The 21,643-nt window shown below is 39.6% G+C and overlaps 1 protein-coding gene across 3 annotated transcripts in view; it reads right to left on the bottom strand.

Annotated features, from left to right (window-relative positions):
- Window positions 1-4,432: 4,432 nt before the first annotated feature.
- The window catches only part of ELP4 (elongator acetyltransferase complex subunit 4), a 281,026-nt gene continuing 263,815 nt past the window's right edge, over window positions 4,433-21,643 (bottom strand). For 2 of the 3 annotated variants that reach the window (XR_001001145.1, XM_011936337.1), the window contains one exon: window positions 4,433-5,568. Coding sequence is in view for 2 of the 3 variants with exons in the window: in XM_011936337.1 (XP_011791727.1) it covers window positions 5,423-5,568 (146 nt within the window). In the remaining variant the exon portion in view is untranslated. The remainder of the gene's footprint in view (window positions 5,569-21,643) is intronic. The other variant, XM_011936338.1, reaches the window with a different exon arrangement.

Below are 21,643 nucleotides of genomic sequence, written 5' to 3'. Positions count from 1 at the left end.
TAGTGTGGTGTTACAAATTTTATTTCCATGTTAGATCAACATTCTAAACCAATGGTTACTTTCATACACACTCTGTTTTACATCCTGATGATCTTTAAAAAATAATTCTTATAGATATCATAAATCAAAAACGTGTTAGAAAAAATCCCACTTATAGCTGGGTGTACATCTGTGCCCATTTATATCCACAACATATATACGAAATGGTAACATTTCCTAGTTAGCCATTTAATTCAAAAGCTCAAAGTCTAGAAATAATATAAAAATGCAACAAGCTATTAGCTAGGAATTGTTTTTTGGATTAGGACTGGCATTTTCAATCTGGGCAGATTTCCATTGTCAGCCTGTTTCAACAATGATTTCACTGAAGTATATTCAAAAGTAGATTTCTTAAAGGAGACTTTCTGAAAGCTGTTGCCTTTTTCAAATAGGCCTTCTCCCTTTTCTGTCTCCCTCCCCTTTGCACAAGAGGCATCATTTCCCATTGAACCACTACAGCTGTTCCCATTTGAATCTTGCTTTCTGTGCGGTTGTGGATGGTTGGAGGGTGGAGGGGGGATGTTGCATGTCAAGGAATAATGAGCACAGACACATCAACAGACAACAACAAAGCAGACTGTGACTGGCCGGTGGGAATTAAAGGCCTTCAGTCATTGGCAGCTTAAGCCAAACATTCCCAAATCTATGAAGCAGGGCCCATTGTTGGTCAGTTGTTATTTGCAATGAAGCACAGATCTGATCATGTTTAAAGTGGAGGCACGCAGGGCAGGAGTGCTTGAGCCCAAGCAAAGGACGGAAAAAAATAAGCCTTTGTTGGGTAAAAAAGGCCTGTCTGAGACTTTTATTTGTTCTGTGCAACATATAAGTCAATACAGATAAGTCTTCCTCTGCAAACTTCAGTAAAAAGCCTGGGGGTTCTGGCAGTCTAGATTAAAATGCTTGCACATGCAGAAACCTCTGGGGACAAAGACACACTTCCACTGAATTCTACTCTGCTTTAAAAAAATCCTCAAAAGCAAATGATCAGAAATATAGAAATTAATGGAAGGATTTAAACATGACCTTCTAGTTCAATATCTACTGTTTTTTAGTTAAGGAATTACTTGTAAACAGATAATTGGGATTCATCGCTCTGGCATGAAATATACTACTAATTTTATTCCACCAGAGTTGCTGCACATTTGGAGATACCTTCCTAAGTTGACTGCAGTTTTTGTATGTGTGCATGTAGTTTTGTTCAGTGTCCGCCTGCACTGCACAGCGGCACATTTCTGCAGGGGAGTGTGCACATGTGTGCACTGTTGGTACAATTGCCAGTGCAGCCATTTCTACCTCCTGACATTTTGCAGCCTACATTCCCCGAAGGCCGCGTGCTGAGGGAACTGTCAGAGAAGGGCTATGTGGAAGAGCATGCCACAGCTGCTGGCTGGCTTACTTCTTCCTTCTCACTGGCTATGACTTCCACCAGCGTCAGGCAGCCAGTTCTGGCCCACGGTTCTGTTGTGTAGAGAGCAGAGACTTTGGAGACCTGGGTGTGGCACGCCAGGTGCAAGAGGCAGGAATGGGAGAAAAGGAGTGATGTGGGAGCGGAGGGTCTGTATGTGTGCACTTGGGCACGTATATGTGTGTTCTGAGGGTCAGGATTGCCAGGGCAAAGTGGCACAGTCTGGTATGAGTCTGAAGAAGCGGCTGCTCAGCTGCAGAAGCCCTCTGATCCAGCAGGATGGGAACGGCTGCCTTGCCTTCTGCCCACACCCTAGGGACATGAACTGTCCCTCCAAACAGAGCACCAGGCACTCTCTCGGGGACAGTATGCCAGGCACTGTGTGGTAGCAGTGCCTGGGAGTTGGTAACTTTTACTCATGGTTGACATAATTTATTTTTATTATTTATTTAACGATACATATATTTATATATTTATCAATGGGGTATCTGCAGGGACGTTTTGATGCCATCTTCCAGGATGGAGATTATTTGTGAAGATCTCAGTAGAATCACAGGACTAAAAGACTAAAATTTTTCTCCAAACTTTACGGACTTGGGAAAACCAGGTGAACAGAATAAGAGCTGAATGTTTTAAGTAATAAACGTTCAAACTGCTCTAAGTAAAAAAATGCATTTTACTGCAATGAATTTCCAGAATATTTCCCCCCCAAAGCTATGCCTCCTAACCCTTAAATGGTAAACAACTGGTTTCTTGATACAGCTCACTGACATTTCTTCCTACTTTCTATTGTCACTAGGTTTCCTAAGATTCACTCATACAGTATTATTTTAAGATTCAACTTTGTTCTGTGAATGTTTGTCATCTTAGGATTGTGTCTATATTCCTTTGCTTATTTCTTTTTACTCTAGGCCTCTCATATTAGTAAGATTAAAAAAAGCCTTTTCTTCTCTGTATGTTTGGCTCACCAAAGCCAAATATATATTCTTCTCTTTTTCATTTCTCAAGAATAAGCCTCATCTGCTTTTTTGTTTTTCTGTGTTTTGGCTTGGTACTAAATGACTCAACTGCTCAGTTTTAAAGTTCAAAGTGTAAGTACTTAGGGTTAGTACTGCTTATTTCTATAATGTTGATGGTGACTATCTTTGGAAAGCAGTAACACACTGTCTTAGAAATGACATTAATAATGGGCTTAAACAAATGAATAGGAGGGTCCCCCCAATCTCCTTTTGTATACCTATGTGTGTCTGATTTGTTAAAATTAAAAGATGGACAGGGAATTGATTGCAGAATGTCGCTTCCTTCTAAAGTAGTTTTATTTTGTCTACTGTTAGTATTTAAAGATCCTGGAGATGGACATAAGGAATAAATGGAAGAGAAAAGTAGATACTGTTTGGTGACTACTACAAGGAAATTCAAAAAGTCTTAGAACCCTAGCACCTGAGCAAACTGCAGTAGTCAAAATACTTACCTCATGTTAAAGAAAGGCAAATCTAGTGTAAGAAATGAATACCATATAGTGTTTTGAAATTCATATACTAGAAACACTGAAAAGATATCATTTCAGATACTATGTTTGGCATTGTTCTTAAGTATTTACATCTTTGAGTCAAGCTGATAATTTTAAAAAAACCTGTTACTGGAGTGTATATTTCATAATGTATCAAAATGGTGTCTATACCTACAGTAGCACTATTGAAGAGCGATATGTTTATGTAGTAAGTTATTAACATAATAACAATATGCTATTGTTATTAACATAATGAGTAACAAATAATGTTTCTAGAAGAATGGAAAACACATTTTCAGAGTGGGTTTTTATCAGAGGAAGACAAAAATATACACCCCTCTCCAGTAGCTTATTTTTACAAAGCCTGCCCAGTGAATTAGAAAAACAAAGCACTTGGATATGATTTTTGGAAGCCCAGGTACTCTTATTATTCAAAATGCACTTTTACTGAGTTTGAAAAGTTTCTTTTATATTGAAAATAAGGGTTCAAATATGTATATTCGATTTTTATAGTATTTATCTATTTGCAAAGCATATATTAACTAGTAATTGGCTGTTAATTTTATAGACATGGTAGCCAGGGAAGTAAATCAATGACCTATTAAGTATTTTGACAAGCAATTTGCATATCTGATGACCTCACATCTCTTTTTCAGAGAGTCATATGCTATGTAATTGTTCCATTGTGTGTTGGTATAAAATGAATCAACATGGTAAGAAAAAGGTTAGAGTTATTAAAATAATAACCTGACTAAAATACTCATTTGAATTTATTCAGAATGTTCAAAATGCTTTCAAAGGACATAGCAGAGCTTTTGTGGAGTATCCACACAACATTATTATCTATGGACTAAATCAATTTTCTGAAGTTGCTTTAAAATTTAAAAGCACCTTTGCTTAATATAAAAGCCCTTTAATTTTAACTGACAGATCAATTCTGAAACTTTATTTTGAAAAGAAAATGGGGAAGAATTTGTGTCTTTAGAATTAAAAGACATGAAAAAAATAAACCAGACATTCTAAAAAAATAGAATAAGAAACCTGATTTTTAGTACTAATGAAATAGCGGGTGACAAAATAGTTGTCTTTTTGATTTTGATCACAAAAAATAAACTGGTAGTGACAGGATATGATGGAGAGATTTGACATCCTGGCAAATCACTGTCATTGATTCAATTATTCTAATTCTGAATAAAAGCTGTATACAGTATGTGTTTATGCTACAGTGGGTTTTTTTAAGTGACTGACATTCATCATATTGGTTAGACAGTTTTAAAAACCTAGTCTTTGTTTTCTACAATGTTGTCAAGAACAAATAAAGTATAATTTGTGGTATATTAAAAGCAAGATGCTTAAAAATGCTAGTTGTAACTGCTTCAAAATATTCGAATACATTTGAAAATGTATTTTGGAAATTCAGTTTCTCTCAATGGATGTTAAACACCTTTTAAAAAAATCAAGACTCTTAAATATGCAAGTTACTTTTTAACTTTCATTTTTTATCTATCATCTGTCAAAAGCTTTGAGAATATGGAATTACAATTAAAACACCTAGTGTTTTATATGAAAACTGGTTCAATATGCTATACGCCCCCAAAGACGTGTTTATATGGTTAGAAATTTACACACTCAACCGATGTTCATAATTAACAAAAGGTTTATGTGATGCAATGGAAATCTGAGTTAGTTTCATTTCTTCACTTTGTCTCAGACCTGTGTTCTGTAAAATCTCTCAACAAGCTTCAGTATGTTTTTCTCCTGGTATCCTAGCATTAATGTAGCTGTCAGTTTGAATTTCAATCCTGAATGATGCCTGTTGACATAATTTCATAGTACTGACTTCAATTGTTTAGGATTACTAAACTAAAGACCATCCACTTCTTTTTTCTATGTTTCCTATCATTCAAGTTCTTTATATTTAATAACTACTATGGTAGACTAATTATCTTTAATGGAGTCTAAATCCCCAAATATTACTTTGTCTTTATCAATTTAATAATCAGATACATAAATGCAAATTTATTTTATATATTAGCAAACACATTTTCATTAAAAAAACTTAGCATTTTTGGTGGCAAGTGACTGTTTCTGAAATAAAGAGAAAGTATGTTTTCATATACAATCTTGAATTTCATCATGTTTTGTATGCTACCTGCTGTGACATGCACTTTACCATGACACTAAATGCCTTAGTACAAAGACACGAATGACCACTGTCAGGCATCTTGAGATTTTGACATTTTTTGGTGTTTATTTAAAAATAAAATTATTTTCTCTATAGCATGAAGGAAAAATTGAAAAGTATTTCTGCTGTGTTACTTCCGTAAAAAGTTAAAAAATGAGAAATGGTGGCTCCATTTTACAATCCTGTGTTTTTCAAGGAGTGGAGGGTCAAATTGTTAAGAAAAATATTTACATAAGCTATTAGCAATCATAATTAGAGTGTCATAGAATTCTGCACGCAACGGCTAAGGAGGAATCCCTAGAAGTCCAGGTGCTTCTTGCCTCCGGCCATCATGCCACAGCCTGGGCCCAGCCGCTTGGTGGATTCTGCCAGATCCTGTTTGCTTGAGCGGCTCACTGTGTCTGACAAGTCTGGAGGCAAATGCAGTCGCTATAGCAGAAGATTTCAGGAGAAGAAAAAGAGAAGAAAAAAATTAATTTTGCTTTGGCTAGCATATTTCAGAATACAATATTATGCTCTGTTGATTAGCATTTAGTCTTGCATATAAAATTCCTGCTAAAACAATTCTTCAGACTGAATTCCAGTATAATCACCTCCTGTTCCTACTGGATTTTACAAATTACAGCCATTACAGAAACTGTACAGGAATCTTAGTGGAACATTTTCAGTGTCCAAACCAAAATGTATTAAGATCTTTTCTCATTAGGTAGAAGTGAACACATGTAAACACATAAATAACAGTATCGTTGGAAATACCGCATAAATAACAGCAGGTGTCTTTTTTCTTTTCGGCTTTGTTTTGTTTTGCCAGGGCTCCAACATGCAATTTTTAAGGTCAAATGTAGCTTTTCAGCAATTATAGATTCCCATGAATACTTGTTTGTCTTTCTCTATTAGCTGACCTGACGATTCTTTTTCAAGGTTATACTTTCTCTAGGAACTTAAAATTTTCACAGAAATATTGACAACATAAAAAAATGATACCAACCAAAGCGTCAATTTTTTTATATGTTCAGGTAAGTCAGCCATAGCACCTATTACGGGTCTTGGTAAGTTTGTTTCTATGCATAATGCTGGGTCATGTTTTCAAAAGTACAGTGTTGCTTTGAACACCCTCCCAACCCCCGCCCATCCCAACTGTTTTTCTGCAGATACAGGCTGATTTAAACTTACCACAGCAACTGACCACAACAGAAGTTACTGTAATTACGGAGAAACATCCATATTTCAAAAGAACACTTTTCTGTTTTCAAAAGAATATCAAATTCATTTAACTCTCAATGCTCCCAGCTTGCAAAATTTATTTCATAAAAATCCAAACTTAAAGGAACATATCTGTTGTGTGAGACACAAAGTGTGTGGGAAGCTAAAGATAAGGCAGCATAGGGCTCCCCACTGATGACTACACAGAGCCTTCTAGAGGAGAACTGACCTGGAGACAACCTAGCTGAAACCCTTCATTTGGAAAACTCCCTTCAATATGGGGGGGGGGAACAGATGAAAAAGGGGAGAACCATATTTTTTTGGTCAAAATATTGTGGTCCACAAGCATATGCTCCAGTTAGTTTCCTTCTTGAACAAAGGCTTTTTATTGTCATGTAAACACAAGCTGTGTGCATATGATCAAAATATTTTAAAACTAAAAATAATTTATGAAAAAATATTCTTCCTTGATTTCAACCTGCCTGTACTTATTTTTAATACAAATATATCTAGGATAAAAGATACTATTATACAAATGCATGATCAACAAACATATCAGAAAGGTCAAGGGGGTCAAGAAAAGCTGCAACAGTCATACAATAATATCCATAGAGAACTAATCCTTAGTATCCATGGGACCCAGCCTGTCACTTATTAAGTAACTAAATGTCTATTTCTTGAATGACAAAAAAGCACAAATAAAGACATATTTGTTTCTTTGTTTTAAGCAATTCTTTCATTTCTTTATGCTCTAGTTTGTTCCAGGAAAGATTTCAGGCAGAAACAAAGGCATGAGAGGCTCAGGAATCAGCCAGCCACAGTAGCTCACATCTGTAATCCCAGCACTTTGGGGAAGCCGAGGCAGGCAGATCATGAGGTCAGGAGGTGGAGACCATCCTGGCCAACATGGTGAAATCCTGTCTCTACTAAAAATACAAATATTACCTGGGTGTGGTGGTGCGTGCCTGTAATCCCAGCTACCAGGGAGGCTGAGGCAGGAAAATCGCTTGAACCAGGGAGTTGGAGGATGCAGTGAACCAAGATTGCGCCACAGCACTCCAGTCTGGCGACAGAGCAAGACTCTCTCAGAAAAAAACAAAACAAAACAAAAAAGGCTCAGGAATCCAAAAGGCAAGTGTGGTTCTAAAGTTTGGGGTTACAAATGTCTGTGTAGGGTTAGCTCTATCAGTGTCCATGTGAGGAAGCAGGAGGGAAAGAGACCTTTAATTACATGTCTGAGTTTTAATGTTTAAGATGTTGTAGTTATTGCTAATGAGCAAAAGAAAAATGACCAGGATACATGCACAATCTGAAGGTTATCTGAAAAAGAAAATTACCATAAAGAAACGTGTATGTATATACTTTTGGTTGGGACCTGACAAATGATGTTAGATGGTGATTAGGCTGTTTGGTAAATCAACTGGAGTCAACAAATATTTAGAATCCACTTGAAGTAAGGCATTCTGAAAGGTTATGTCAATAAAGTACCTTCCACACTCATTTCCTTACAATCCAGTAACATGAATAAGGCAAGCACACAGGTAACCCTCACACTGACTCCAAGTTATGTATTCCAAAAAGGCAGAGACAAACCAGAAGTCACAGCTGGGGAAGGAAAACATGAAGAAGCTTTATGGGGTTGGCATCTGAGCTGGGTCTGAAGTAATAAACTGGATTCTGACATGAAGAATGGAGATTTGCTTAACAGGAGAACCAATATATCTTTACGATTACATGATGCATTTAGTTAACGGGTCCTACTGCTCTGATAATCTAAATGAGAAAACTTGCGTGGTTTGTTTAGAACAAGTATAATATAATTTATTTCAGGAGCCGACCTATTTGCTTGTGGACTGGCTAAGCATTTCTCTGCCTCTGCTTTTCTAGGCAACGAATGTGAGCCAGTTGGCTGAAAGCCCTTCAGAGCAAAAGTAGCTAAATGTGACATGTGACATGCTTGGAAATCTTTCAGGTTGAATGGCTTTGAAGTAAAGTCAAATATCATTCGTGTGAGACTTCTGAGCATAAAAATTTAGGGGTAATATGATTAACTTCTTTTAACCAAATGCTACATTGTAAAGCTAGTTGTATATTCATGCCATTTGAAAAAGCCCAAGAATGGCTCTTGGAAATATGTGAATCTATGTGTCATTTTGCCTGCTTCTGTTGATTATTACTTGAATGAGCTTAGTACGCAATCTAACTTCTCAAGCAGTGGGTTTTGTTTTCTTTCTTTCTGAGCCTCCCTCTGTGCGCCACGTCAGTGCGATGTGAAACAGCGAGGAAGAACGAGAGATCAGGTTCCAGGCTTGCCAGGTGTGTCAGGGATTTTTCCTTTGAGGCTTCCAAAGCATTTACACACTTGACATGTAAATGTTCAGATGCTGCTGTATCCCAGATCTGTCTTCTGAAAAAATATGCTGCAAGATACTCTGCATAGCATGGTGACCTCCTTTAGACTTAAAACTGCAGGGCTATGGGGTATATAAACTTTTAGACATTGAGTTTTCACTGAGTAATGGTTTAAATAAAAATTAGACTACAAAAAAATTGTATTATTCTCAAGCTTGAAAACCAAATCAAGGTATTCATATTTCTCATTTTATACCTGGGGTTCTGAAGCAAGGGCCAAAACCAAAACCATATCTTACTTCTTGAGCTGAAATTTTTCCACTTGATTTTCTTTTCTCAGATTCTGGGAGGAAGAGACTGTGTGATGCAGGAGATGGATAACTGGCTGGCTGGCTGCCTGCCTGCCCACTTTTTCCATTAATGCCTTGTCTAAAACAATGATTTCTGTGTAGGCAAACAGATCTGGGAAAGGTGTGACAACTTCCACGGTTCCTGCACAGGCTGGGGTGATTTGCTATAATCCCACTGGATCAATGCTGCAAGGAGGGAAACAGTGAGGCTAGCAAAACGCTCTGGCCGATTATGGAGACTCCTGCCAAAAGGCACCCTTAGGCCCACGGGAAGCCCAGGGTCACAATAAGGCAGTAGCAGCAGAAGTGATTTGTTCTGAGGCTCTAAGAGGTACCAAGGAGAGCTGGACTTTGAGATTCTTCCCCTCTACTTGCCTCTCTGTCTCTTTGTTGGGCTTAGCCACTGTCTATATTTTGTTCCTTCTGAGTCAGAGGCTAAACTGATCCTATAGACACACAGGATTGGAATTCCTGGCTTAACAGTTCCCTTTCTAATTCCTTTTTTCCCACCCTGCCAGGCCTGTGCTCAGAACTCACAGTTCCCAGACAGAAGGGGCAAGATAATGAATCTAGATTACACCTGGACTTGAGACAAATTGCAGGTAAATACTCATTAAAATAAGTTTAATCAGTTTATATTTTTCACATTTTGCCAAGACCAAACCATTAGGCACTGTTTATTTTCTGAAAAGAATTGATGTCGTACACTTTAACCCTTAGCAGATGACTAAAGATTTCTTTTAAACCTTTTAAACATTCCTGACGTTTCCTGAAAAGTCACAATTTGTATTGCTCAGGATCACAGAAATAAGCATTAATATCTCAGAATACTCCTAATATATTTTTTCATTTTCCTTTAAAACATTGCCAATTTAAATGAAAACTTGCTAGGCATGGGGTAGCTGACACCTGTAATCCCTGCACTCTGGGAGGCCGAAGTGGGAGTCTGGGAGTTCAAGACCAGCCTGGGCAATAAAATACAGTAAGACCTCATCTCTACAACAAAAACCCCTGAAAACCTTAGTAACTATCTTAAAAAACAAACAAACAAACAACAAAAACAAAAAGCAGCAACTTATAAATACCTTAGAACACACAGGTTCTACATTGGTCCCTTAACAGAGGTAGCCAGGACTTGTGGGCACTGGACTCAGAAGCAGAGAGTGACAGTTAGATACCTACCTCTGCTATTCACTCTCCATGTGACCTCAGCAGAGTCAGTTCGGCTCATTAAGCCTCAGTGTCCTCATCTGTCATGGGGGAATGGTTCTTCCCTCATAAGACTCTTGTCAGAATAAAATGAGATGTGTAAGTGTTTTGTGAACTATCAAGTTCTACACTAATTTATTTATAGCTTTTCTTGCTCCAAAAAAGGATCTGAGATGGTTCATAAAAATACATAAGGTACCAGATAAAAACAAGTGAGTTTATTAGGTCAAGGAAATGAACAAATATAAACAATAGCAACAGCACATCAGACTTAGCCACCAGGTCTCAGTCTGCCTGGAATCTGAGTATTTAGTATAATTACTCTCTACTGCGGCTCCTTACAGACATATAAAGGAAAGTGCAATTGCAGTCCCTGCTTCTGAGATTTTAAAAGTCTAAATAATTTCCCTCATACTTTGTAAGGCAGGAGTGAAAATGGGGCATGTAAGATGCCTGGCTTCTGGGCCAGCGTATGGCTGTATTAAGGAGGCAATTTGGCGTCCATTTTTATTTTTATTTTATTTTCTTTATTTTTAAAACCTGCATTTTGCACACGTCTTCACTGCTGGCAAAGTAACTAATAAAGGAAATGTCAGAAGATGAAGCTTTCCCACTCGAGTTTTAAAAACATATCTCCCCTTTATATAATGCGGAGGAAACAAATACTCAAAAGGCACGCCATCCTATTCCACTGCAGGCTTTCAGCTGTGATGCTCTCACTGCAGGATGATATACTCATGTCTGCCACAGGCTGTATTCTGAACTGCTCCAAGTAGTAGGGAATGAATTAAGAGTACAGGCTAAGTAGTTATAATACAGAGACACTCCTACCCTCTTCTAAAAATGGCTTATAAAAGGTAGTTTATTTCTTTCCCACTTTACAGTCCAGAAGTAAGCAATTCAGAGTGGGAAGGACTGGTCTGTCATTCTCAACAAGGGGTTCCACTTCTGGCTGCAAGGCTGATGCTCTTCCTAGCTTAGTTTGTGAGAAGAAAGGGGCCAAGAAGGCAAGACCTGAAAGTTGGACACATCACTTCCACTCATGCCCAGAACAAAGACATGGCCACATCTAGCTGCAAGGGAGGCTGCGAAATGTCTAAAAGTGTATAAAAATGTTTAACAAATCTATTACTATAGAAGGAGGAGTAAATGGGTATTGGGAGACAACTAGTGGCATGTCAATTTCCATACAGGCCGCAACCAAATGATCTCCATCCAGAAGCATTCACTCAGTATGTGAACTACAGCTGACTGCTGGGGGCCCCATTCATGGTATCTGACCAACAAATGCATACCTCATGACCCCACTAGTCCAGAGAGTGGGAATAAACGCAATGTGTTCACAGTCTCCCCTGCTCTATGGATAAACAGAGAATTTCTCCTTCCTTTGTGGAAAGACAGATTTCCTTTCAGGGTCACAAGGGGGAGGATGGAGGGGAGGAGACAGATTATGTCCACCATCATAGTATTGCTATGGTATCTTCACAAGATTTCAGAGTGTTGTTTCAACTTGCAAAAAAAAAAAAAATTCAGTGTTATATGCTATTATATAATCATTGTATTTTATATTGTATTTGTATTACTCCATAATTATAAAATATAATTATATTATTATATTGTTATAATGTAATATTACATTGTAATTATTCTACATCTGGTTAGAATTTGCAATGTGGAGGATGCATCTGCTGAATTTTGCATTATTGTCATATATGAATAGGCCAGTGGAAACAATGCCAGAAACAAATATTTGCTCTTTTTGGATTGGCAAGTGTACATTTGGTAGCAGCTGAATATTTCTGGAGCAAATTCTGCTACACATGATTAGGTTTTAGGTTTAAGTTTTTGTTTAAGGCCCAATTCATGCCCAGGGTTTATGATTAAAATGATTAATCTTAATTGAATTTGAGTGAATGTCATAATCATACTATATCCCTTAAGTGGAAAAATATTCATTGGGTTCTTCCTGATTGATCTGAAAATTAGACAAAATTTCAGTGCTGGAACACTGCACATTGGCTGTCCATTGAAAAACGCTCAGGTGTGCAATTATTTTGACCTTTAATTATAACTGACAGTATTGTCTTGCCTCCAAATTCACCTCTCTGAAAGCAGACTGAGAAGAACTCACCTTTCTAAACAAAAGTGTGGTTTGTGAAAAGGCATGTGTCTGTGGCAAAGATTGCCAGTTTACTCCCAATATCTATTCTCCTTTTCAGAGAGTACAAGAATTTCTAAATATTAGTGAGGCACACAGCCTCCCAGAACAGAAGTCACAGTTCCCAGCTTCCCTTGCCAATAGAGAGGCTGAGTGACTAACTTATGGTCACTTCATCTTGAACAGAAGTGCTATGGTTAACTTTAGGGTGAGTTCCTTAAAGGGGAGGCACCATCTACTTATCCTTTCCCTTAAAATTGCTATAAGATCTTGGCAAGAGAGCCCCTGCCCTAGGTCCTGATCCATACCTCCTTTGGTCATGTCCCATCCTATGGGGTAAGGAATTACCGGGCAAAAGGAGATGTGCTTCTAGATTCCGTACCCTCTTTTTTTTTGTGAGATAGGGTCTCACTCTTTTGCTCAGGCTGATGTACACTGGCACAATCACAGCTCACTGCAGCCTTCCCCTCTCAGGCTAAAGCCACCCACCTGCCTTCTCCCTCCCAACTAGCTGGGACTGCAGATGCATGCCACTAAGTCCAGCTGATTTTTTTTTTAAATTTTTATTTATTTATTTTTTTGAGATGGAGTCACACTCTGCCATCCAGGCTGGAGTGCAATGGTGCAGTCTCAGCTCACTGCAACCTCCATCTCCCAGGTTCAAGTGATTCTCCTGCCTCAGCCTCCTGAGTAGCTGGGACTACAGGCACATGCTACCATGCCCAGCTAATTTTTGTATTTTTAGCAGAGATGGGATTTTGCCATGTTGGCCAGGCTGGTCTCCAACTCCTGACCTCATGATCCGCCCACCTCAGCCTCCTAGAGTGCTGGGATTACAGGTGCGAACCACCACGCCCGGCCTTTAAGCTTTTTTGTGGAGATGGGGTCACACTATGTTGTCGAGGCTGGTCTCGAACTCCTGGGCTCAAGCAATCTGCCTGCCTTGGCCTCCCAAAGTGCTGCGATTACAGGCGTCAGTTACCATGTCCAGCCTGCCCTTCTTTATAGAACATGCTCTGGGTACTCATAACCTCAGAGTTCCCTGTCCAAATGACTACAAAGCCTGCACAGGTCTCTCCCCCAGGGTCATTCCCCAATGTTCGACTGTGTTGTCTATGTGCATAACATGGGGCCCAAGGAGTAGCCAAGAGATGGCCATTTGTGGGGGGTAGAGTTTGGATGTGCAAGCTGGGCATCCACAAACATGTGTAAATGTGCCCTTGTATGTGGTAAGGGGGCAGTGGTGGGAAGAGAAAGGAGGCATGCTGTAGGGCAATTCTCCCTGGGTTTCCGTGTTCTGGAGTGGAACCCTGATCCTAAGGTTAAACTTGGCTTTTCAGGGAAGTATATGTGTGAAGGAAGGAAGAAAGAACATATTTAATAGTTTGTTGGCTTAATAATTTAAAGTATTTAGGCATATAATAATTACGTGGTCCTTTATTTGCATTCTTGCTCTAGGCTCTTTGAATGTTAGGGATGAATCTAACTTCCCTCTTGCCACTTGCTGAAATGTGGACTTCAGGGTAGGTGCTAACACAGCCATCCTGGACAACATGGAAGCTATTTGCTGAGGAGGGCATAGCAAAAAGATAGAATGGGTCCAGGCTCTCTTGATACCATCTGGCCACCAGAAGAGTACTAGGTCATCTAACTGGGCTTTATGTGAGAGATACATGAACTTCTACATTACTTAAGCCACTGTGTTTTTGGATCTCTGCAATAACAGCCTAATCTATATTCTGTTTATATAGAATTTGGTACCTGACAAGAGAAGCACTGAAGTTCTACCACCTACGTAAATGTGTGTTGGCTTAGTGGCTGGATGTGCAGTGAGGTCAAGTATTGCAAAGTAGAAAGTTGGTGAGCCTTGTTATGCTTGTGATAACTTGGAGGGCAAATTTCCTCCTTCCTAATCAGTGGCTCTACGTGGAACATTGGAGAAATTCAGAACATTGGTGTGTTGGTAGCTTCTTGCCACTTTAAGCAAATTCATTTATAAAAGACAGATGAACTCAGGCTAGAGTTATAGAACCTGCAAGAAGAGATGGAAGGGACTACCTGCAGCCCACAAGCTAAACTGACTAACAATTTGGCAATTGGGGCCCCACAGGGTTGAAAATACCCAACTGTTTCTACACCTGCACTCCAAGGCAGATAGCCTTTGCAGACGTCTGTGCCCCTAAGCCTTCGTTACATACCTTTGTTAAGTGGCTGGTCAGAAAATGGGAGCCACCTCAGAGAAAAAAGATTAAGGGTATTGCCTTCCCACTCAAGTCTATTATTTTAGATGGCTTCATGACAGCTACTGGTAAGACGGAAGAGTGAGATAAGGGTAGAGAGGTCAGAATGTAAGTCTTTAAAAAAAATTTATTTTGAGACAGAGTCTCACTTTGTTGCCCATGCTGGAGTGCAGTGGCACAATCATGGCTCACTGCAGCCTCAACTTCCTCGGCTCAAGCGATCCTCTCAAAGCCTCCGAGTAGCTGGGACTACAGGCACAAGCCACCATATCTGGCTAATTTTTGCACTTTTTGCAAAGATAGGATTTTGCCATGTTGCCCAGGCTGGCCTTGAATTCCTGGGCTCAGCAATCCTCTGGCCTCAGCCTCCTGAGCAGCTGGGATTACAGGTGTGAGCCACCATGCCCCGCCTAGGACTGAGGTCTTACAGTGTAGCAGTCATGATGAACAAGCAGAATGGGTCTTCTGGTATGTCTTCTTACACATCAGGGGCTAGGAAGGTGTGCATTAGGTTTATCCAATTAGATGCATTTGTACTAGATTAAAAAAGTAGAGGCCGGGCGTGGTGGCTCAAGCCTGTAATCCCAGCACTTTGGGAGGCCGAGATGGGCAGATCGTGAGGTCAGGAGATCGAGACCATCCTGGCTAAAACAGCGAAAAAAAAAAATACAAAAAACTAGCTGGGCGAGGTGGCAGGCACCTGTAGTCCCAGCTACTCGGGAGGCTGAGGCAGGAGAATGCCTATCCCAGGCATAAACCTGGGAAGCAGAGCTTGCAGTGAGCTGAGATCCGGTCACTGCACTCCAGCTTGGGCGACAGAGGGAGACTCCATCTCAAAAAAAAAAAACAAAAACAAAAACGGTGGAACAGAAACAAGAGCTATCCCACTGCTGCTTTAACTACTGCAATTGGCAAGCATCGTTGTGGAGACCATTTATTTTTGTGTGTTGGGATTCCACTGACTAGTCAACAGCTTCATGGGAGTTGAGAGACAGTTGTGGAAGTTGAGGCCAAACCACTGTTTCTGTGTCCAGTTGCTTGCTTCATGGGGGTCAAGAAGAAGTTGTAGTGGTGGCAGTGGGATTTACTAACCCCAAAGGTTCAGCCCCATAAGTGTGTGCCTTCAATTAATAGCTCCAGTGGTGGTCTCCCAATTCTTTACCTTGGTACCTGTGCCTGACTATGGTACAGGCAGTGGATTTCCTGGTGGCCAGTTTGATGGCAATATCCTTCAGCCCTTCCAATCATTTCACTGGTTCCCAATTTTCTTCTATAAACTTTCCCTCTGCATAAAATAACTAGGTGGTATCTGTTTCTTGCAACTGAATCCTAGAACTATGTAAGACAAACTCTTTGGCTGTGATTACTTGCATGTGGAACCAAAGGGAAGCAAACAGACTGCAAATCTTCTAAGTCCTGAGGAAACTGTATTGCTAAAGAAACCACAAGCCTGGTCAAATGCCTATAATTATTCAGGCTCTACAGTAATCCTAGGCCCCCAAACCTGACCTATCAATAACTGGGCTGTGAAAACTGTGGAGCCCCCAAAGGGCATTCTCTCCAGTGGTGACGTTCTGTAGCCAGGGCTGATAATGGACAAGGAAAAACTTCCTAGAGGAATACGCAGGATGATGGACAAAGGAGTTTCTTCCAGAGAGAACTGGGTGCTACAAACTGGGCTAACGTCCTTGATTGCTCAGGCAGATGATTTTTGCAGTTTCTAGCCAGTAGGATTCCTCACTCATGCCTGGAGAGGGCATGAGTAAGTGAACTATGGCAGAGATTGATAATTTTTTTTCCCCAATATCTACTCTCCCATTTTACTTTAGTAGCAGAACCCTTGAATATAAAACAATTCTGAATAAAAACTTCATTTTCAAACTTCCCTTGCTGTTAGTTGTGGACCATGTGTTCATGTCTGAAACAATGGGAAAAGGGCAGAAGTGAGGTTGCAACTTCAGAGTATTCCAATGGAGTTTGAACTTGGGCAGTCTGGCTTCAGTTTATACTCTGTGTGCCAGAACTTCTCTAAGCACTAGAGGCAAAATAGTGTGAACAAGACAGGCAAGACACCTGCTTTCAGGGAACTCCGAAGATTAGGAGGGACAATGCATAGATACTTAGATGACTCGAGGAGAGACTGACAACACATAGGAGGGCAAACAAAAAAAAGAAGATAATTTAGGCCGGGCGCGGTGGCTCACGCCTGTGATTCCAGCACCTTGGGAGGTCCAGGCAGGCCTAAGGCCAGGAGTTTGAGACCAAACTGGCCAACATGGTGAAACATAGTCTCTACCAAAAATGCAAAAACTAGCTGGGCGTCATGGTGCATGCCTATAATCCCCGCTACTCAGGAGACTGAGGCATGAGAATCAAAGAATCGCTTGAACCTGGGAGGTGGAGGTTGCAGTGAGCTGAGATCCTGCCACTGTATACCAGCATGGGTGACAGAGCAAGACTTGGTCTAAAAAAAAAAAAAGAAGAAAAAATAATTCAGATGGTGAGAGGTGCTTTTAAGGAAACAAAACATGGTGATAGGACGCTGGCTGGGAGTATGACTTCAGTAGGTGAAGGCCTTTCTGGAGAGTATATTTGAGTTAAGACCTAAATTTTGAGAAGGGATTCATAAGACCCAGAGAAAGAAGTCACAGGCAAAGGGAATAAAATGGAAAAACCCTGAGGTGGGAATAAGTTTGGCATACTTGAAAGGCAGAAAAAAAGTCAGCTTTTCTGGAACAGTCAATGAGCAGGGGTGTGGCTATGAGAAGTTTGGTGTGGTTTGCAGTCGTCAGATCTTGTAGAGTTTCTAAAGTGTAGTAAGTGACTTGGATTTGATTCTTAAGGGCAAGGGGTAGCAAGGAAGTGATGTGAAGTGGTATTCTATGAATACCAGGGCCATCTTACCCATATCCTTACAAAGTCATGCATGGACATTTGCAATAAATAGAAAAAAATTGCTGCAAACATGCATATTCTACAAGAGACAGAATTTCCCCAAAGGTGGTATATACTGGCTATTAGATCCTGCTTTCTTCTGATTCTGAAGAAACATTCTAGCTACTAAGTGACTCCCACCTCACCCTCACCCTCCTTCTGTGGGGAGTGGTGGTTCTTAATCTCGTGCTGGCCCAACAGAAGATTCCAGGTAGGCACAAGGATTTCACACAAGGAGTTGAGCCTTGTGTGAAATGTCCACGAAGGAGAAACTCTAGCAGTCTCTACTGTTTGTGGGGATGGTTTGCTGAGTTTAATTCTTTTAAAATGTGACTTGGAATCTTTTGGATACATAGCCATAAATACACCACCATCTTTCAATCCCAATGTTCCTTTGTTTCAGAATTTAAGATGTGCGGGAGTTATGTTATTCTCCTCCCTTATTTTATGCATTGACAAAGAACAAACTAGATTATTCCTGGAAAGCTTAAAATGGTCTCCCTCCCTCCCTTCCCTTTCTTTTTCTTTTTCTTTTTTTTTGACAGGGTCTCACTTTCTCCTGCCTCAGCCTCCTGAGTACTGAGACTACAGGTATGTGCTAACACACCTATTTTTGGTAGAGATGGGGGTCTTACTGTGTTGCCCAGGCTGGTCTCAAACTCCTGGGCTCAAGTAATCCTCTTGCCTTGGCCTCCCAAAGTGTTGAGATTACAGGTGTGAGCCACTATGCTTGGCCTGGTTTTACTTTCTATGCAAACTGAAAGCAGTATCTTTTACTTTTAGTTTCTCCTATTTTTTTTTTGTAAATTTTATTCCCATCAATGCTCCAACATGAGTAGAACTGAAAAAAGAAGTCATTTAGGCTTGATGTGTTAAACTGTACTTGGATAGTAAAAACACTGTGAAAGATGCCTTCTCCCTGACCAGCCCCCTCTCCCCCAGCAGCATTATGTCTGGGATGAAGGAATGGGATGGATAAGTCACACATGGTCACTATTCCTGTGATCCTCTGATTGTGCAACATTGCCTAAATGAGTTACTTGATATCTCCCCAAGTGACTCCCTTCTACTCATCTTTCCTTCATTGTGTAGCTGGGTTTCTCATTGGCAACCTTTTTGCTGGTCTCTAACTGCTGCTTAACCCAAGGCTTGTGTGGCTCTGGAACACACAATACAGGCAGGAGCATATAAGCTCCAGAGTGTGCAGAATTTGAATGAAGCTTTAGCAGGGCCAAGTTGAGAGATGCTTGAGATCTAGTGCCTGCTGCTGATATTGCTGTAACTGGAAGAGAACTGAGGTCTTTCTTTGGATAGACTAGTATTTTAATAGGTTCTTCAAGCCCGCCTTGTCCAGGAAGTCCCTCTCCTACCCGAGATAAGTGAGGAGACATTGAAGGCGCAGTATTTTGGGTACTACCCCTCAGGTGGCTTCAGAATACTAAGATATTTTAGGAACATATGATGTTTTTTAGATCTGAATGTTAAGTTTGAAAAAGTATTTCAGAAATATATTCAAACTACTAATTATATGAGAATTCCTTTTTATCCTCATTTTTCTTTAAAAGTATATCATATGGAAACTACTCTACAAGTGGCAAAAGGTAACAATATCTTTGTGTTTGTCTACTAGAATTCAAACTAATGTTTGCTTCTTACTATAATCTGAAAGCTCCTACTTAGTAACTGTGAGCAGATAAATGTGTGTGCACACTCGAGGTTGATCCCTAAATCCTAGATTTTAAAAACTGCAGCAGATCCACTATCCAATTTAAGGATTGGCAGAGGTCTGACTGATACACAGCTTATGGAATAGAGAAATTCTAAGATGTGAAAAGTCAGGAATCAGGGAATTTTGAAATCAGACAATTCACCAGATTGCTAAATTACCATGTTAATGTCAGTCCCCTAAATATTAATAAATTTCAAATTTGGCAGCTTTCGATGAACACTCCTCTTGGAAATGTGGCAATCATATATATTTGTGTCTAACACATACATGAACGTGTTGATTTCCTTTTGGCTTTACACATATGAGTCCTCACAGCATAATAGCCAATGTGTTTGCTTGCATAATGCCCCACAGTGTATGTAGAACATTACTCTACAAAGCCCTGAGATGGGGTATGAAGTGCTCGGTGGAAATGGCAATGTAAAACATCCTGGCAGCATTAAATCTCCCAACTACTCTCTAGTTACTTTGAGACCCCCACATTTAAGGGTCTGCTAGTTCCTCGGTATGAAGAAAGAATTTTTAATGGGGCCAAATGTAGGTGTTTACAAGGGGGAATTGTTGTTTTTTATTAGGAGCTGCCTTATGTTCAATAGTTGTATTTACTTTGTCAAGCTAGCCAGAATTAGAAAATCCCCATTGCTAGGCAGCCTAGAGTGTCTGCGAAGTATTTCTGGGCATTCAGAACCGAAGCATGTGCTGCCCAAAGGCAGGTTTCATTACAGTGTGTTATTTAGTCCTCTTTCGTCCCTCCCTACCCCCACACCCCCAGATAGGGCTGCTTCTATAACAGGAAATCTTGGTTACTTTATGCTGAAACATATTTACATGACTGAAACACAACAATTAACACATTTGTAAAGCTTGAGGGATAGGCACACTTTAATGGTTTTTTGAAGCTGGCTGATTTCCTGGAGCTTTTAATCTTATTTTATTTTGTTCTGCATGCATGAACAAGTTCTTCTTTACTATAGGTATTTGACAAAGTCTACCTGGTATGAATGTGAATACAAAGAAAATAACATGAAAATTAATTTTATGTTTTATCTTTGTCAAATCGTTCTTAACTTCTTTCACCAGTTCAATGTATATTGAGGACTATGATATTATTTTTGTCATGTTGTATTAGCTTTTATACAAAGGCATTTAGGTAGTATCTTTTTGGTTTGGGAAAATGAAATGAGGCTTTCTCTCTACTGAGTGTATAAAAGCTTTTCATAATGAATGAAAAGTATCAATTACAGCAGTGATTTTGTCACTTTTCATGGACAGATAGAGGTGCAATCTCCTAGGTAGTGTATATTTCACTTGCTCCAAATTTAAATGAACACACAGGTGATATTAAGTAGTATTATTTGATAAATGCTGTTCTGTGTGTTTTGCCTATTTATATATTCAAGTTTAAGTATATAACTTAACAATAATGTCATGAATACTTTAATCTTTTAATTATGTTGATTAATTGCTAATTAATAGCTTTGGTAAAATTTAGAAAAAAAATCTTAAGTATCAGAGCCCTCTGAAATGAAAACTCCCGTTTTCCTTTTGATTTCTGAAAGCATGCTAACCCTCAAAACCCCTACTCCAACTCTCACTTAAAAGTTTATGGCAAATTTACAAATTACACTGGCTTCACAGAGTCGTTTGATACATCTAGTTCTCCCTTCCACAAACCTCCCTCCTCACCAATTTGAAAAGGAGCTCAGTGAACAGACTGGGCAAAGCGAGAGCCCTCTTTCTACGTGCCTTAGGGTGGTGATGGGGCAGCCAAAGACCAAGCGCTTCAGCTGAGGGATACAGATTAGAGATGAGGACCTAACTCCAAAGAGTAACTCTTTGTTGAAGTGACTTCACAGAGGGAAGTAAGCAGTAATTCAATTCAGTCTTAGGTAGAAAGCTTCTCTATGAATAATGGGAAATAAAGTGAAAGAAAATGATGCAAATAAAGTGAGAAAAAAATACTGATGATCAGAAAAAAGAAAAGTATTTGTGAGTATATAGATAAATGACTATGCCGCTCTTAGGGTCTTTTTTTTGGTTGTTTGGCTTAATCAAAATGCATGTTTCTATAGAAATGTTAACAGGAGCTAAGTTTAATTTCCACTTAAATCTGGTAATTCAGAAGTAATTTCTCATACAGATAATTTTCTATTCTTTAAAAACTAATTTGCTTTTATATGTGGGGGATTTCCCCCCACCACCTAACTACCCTTGAGCTAATTTTTTTTTTTTTTTTTTACAAGGAGATCTGAAAGATCCTCAAAATAGAGAAGAGCCAACGACTTCATACACTGAATCAGCTAAATCCTGTCTCACATTTTCACTGTAG

Source organism: Colobus angolensis, unplaced genomic scaffold (genome assembly GCF_000951035.1).
Source record: "Colobus angolensis palliatus isolate OR3802 unplaced genomic scaffold, Cang.pa_1.0 Scaffold152, whole genome shotgun sequence".
NCBI lineage: Eukaryota > Metazoa > Chordata > Mammalia > Primates > Cercopithecidae > Colobus > Colobus angolensis.
The sequence above is the reverse complement of the archived record's forward strand: the minus strand, read 5'-3'. Positions and strand labels throughout refer to the sequence as shown.